Genomic DNA, 1,508 nt, shown 5'->3' on the forward strand with positions numbered 1-1,508 from the left:
TCCTCCACCCCCCTAAGAACACCATTTGCATTATTTTAAAATACACCAAATTGTTAAAGTGACAAAACTGACTGACTGAGCAGTCAGGGAAATAAAAGCAATCAACACAGCCTAAATCTATTACAGTTTTAGGCTATGTCTACACTAGCCCAGATAAATTTGAAAACATTGTATACGTCTGAAAACGCTCCGCGTCCACACTATTGTTTTAATTTGTTTTCACAGAGTTGTTCATCCACATTGAAACGGCCAAAAATGCTTACGTTAGAGTACTGCGCAAGTACTGCCCTATTTCTGTCTGCCGTTTATTTCCTTTCCGGCTCTTTGAAACATCGTGGCAAAATGTTAAGGAAAAGCACCGAGTTTTTAAAATGGACTAACAATGAGGTGTTGTTGCTGCGAGTAACACAAAGGTGCAAAGTTGCAAAAGCGAGTGAGAATTAAAGAATTTGAAGAAAAGCTATGTGGAGCATGTACAAACTGATATTAATCTTTAATGCGTCTGTCACAATTGAGAGCAAACAAAACAACTGCTGTGTCATGCCCTCCGCTATCTTAGTTTAATTGGTCACATGACTGCATCACATGACTAAAATGTGTCATCGTTTTCGAAAAGGCTCTGGGTTTGCTGTCAACACTGTGACGTGAAAACGGCGTTTTCAAAACGCTCCGTTTTCCTTGACCCAAAACAGTGGACGGGAGGCCAAAACAGAGAGAAAAAGATGCGTTTTCAAGCTAAAACGTATTAGTGTGGACATGGCTTTAATCTCAGTTCAGTTTGGCAGCAGTGAACTTTCCCTAAGAGCACAAATTCACTCACTCGTCAGTGCAGCTGAAACCAAAGTGAGTAAAAGTGCAATAAGAAAGTCTGTCTGGAGCTGATAAAACTTACAGGTTCACTTACAGAAATCTTGTAGGTGTGTTTGTCTCTAGATTTCTTACCTGGGCCACTTTCAGCTTTCCATTCTTTTCAAACTGTTGGAGCGTTTACCTCTATAATCCAGAAATCTCTGAGCTCCAGTACATCTGTATTGTTAGCAGTAAAAACTAACATGATTGTACAACAGTGACAACAGTGAGCATAAGCTAGGTTTTAGACAGGCTTTACACCCAAAACACCCTAAGCTGGTCTTAAAACTCTACCAGATGAGGCAGTCGCCCCCTCGCCTGATTTTTGTTTTTGTTCAATTTGCTTTTTCTTTTCAATTATATCTGAAGCTCAACAGAATCCTAAAAGGGTCCGTATAAGTTCAGGAACTGTGTGATGTTTAAGTTACTTAATCATATTAAATAACCAAATAAATAAATTAATAATAAATACAATTTTTCAAAATTTTCTTATATATTCATAAACCCCTGACATTAGCGGTAGCATTATCCAGGAAAAGTGATGCCCAGCTAACCACTTTGTCTCCTCAGGCACACTCATGTCCGGCCTTTCCCTCCTGTTCCTGATGTCTCTGATGAACATGTTCTTTGGATCTATGGTTCTGTTTAAGGTAAGTGAA

General features: G+C 39.1%; 1 protein-coding gene across 3 annotated transcripts in view; it reads left to right on the forward strand.

Moving 5' to 3' along the window:
* tegt (testis enhanced gene transcript (BAX inhibitor 1)) overlaps positions 1-1,508 on the forward strand; it is a 13,019-nt gene that overhangs the window by 7,890 nt on the left and 3,621 nt on the right. For all 3 annotated transcript variants that reach the window (XM_005918754.3, XM_005918755.3, XM_005918756.3), the window contains one exon: positions 1,420-1,499. In XM_005918754.3, coding sequence (XP_005918816.1) covers positions 1,420-1,499 — 80 coding nt within the window. The remainder of the gene's footprint in view (positions 1-1,419; positions 1,500-1,508) is intronic.

The sequence above is a fragment of the Haplochromis burtoni genome, unplaced genomic scaffold (genome assembly GCF_018398535.1).
Source record: "Haplochromis burtoni strain Fernald_Lab_line unplaced genomic scaffold, NCSU_Asbu1 Contig_31, whole genome shotgun sequence".
Classification (NCBI taxonomy): Eukaryota; Metazoa; Chordata; class Actinopteri; order Cichliformes; family Cichlidae; genus Haplochromis; species Haplochromis burtoni.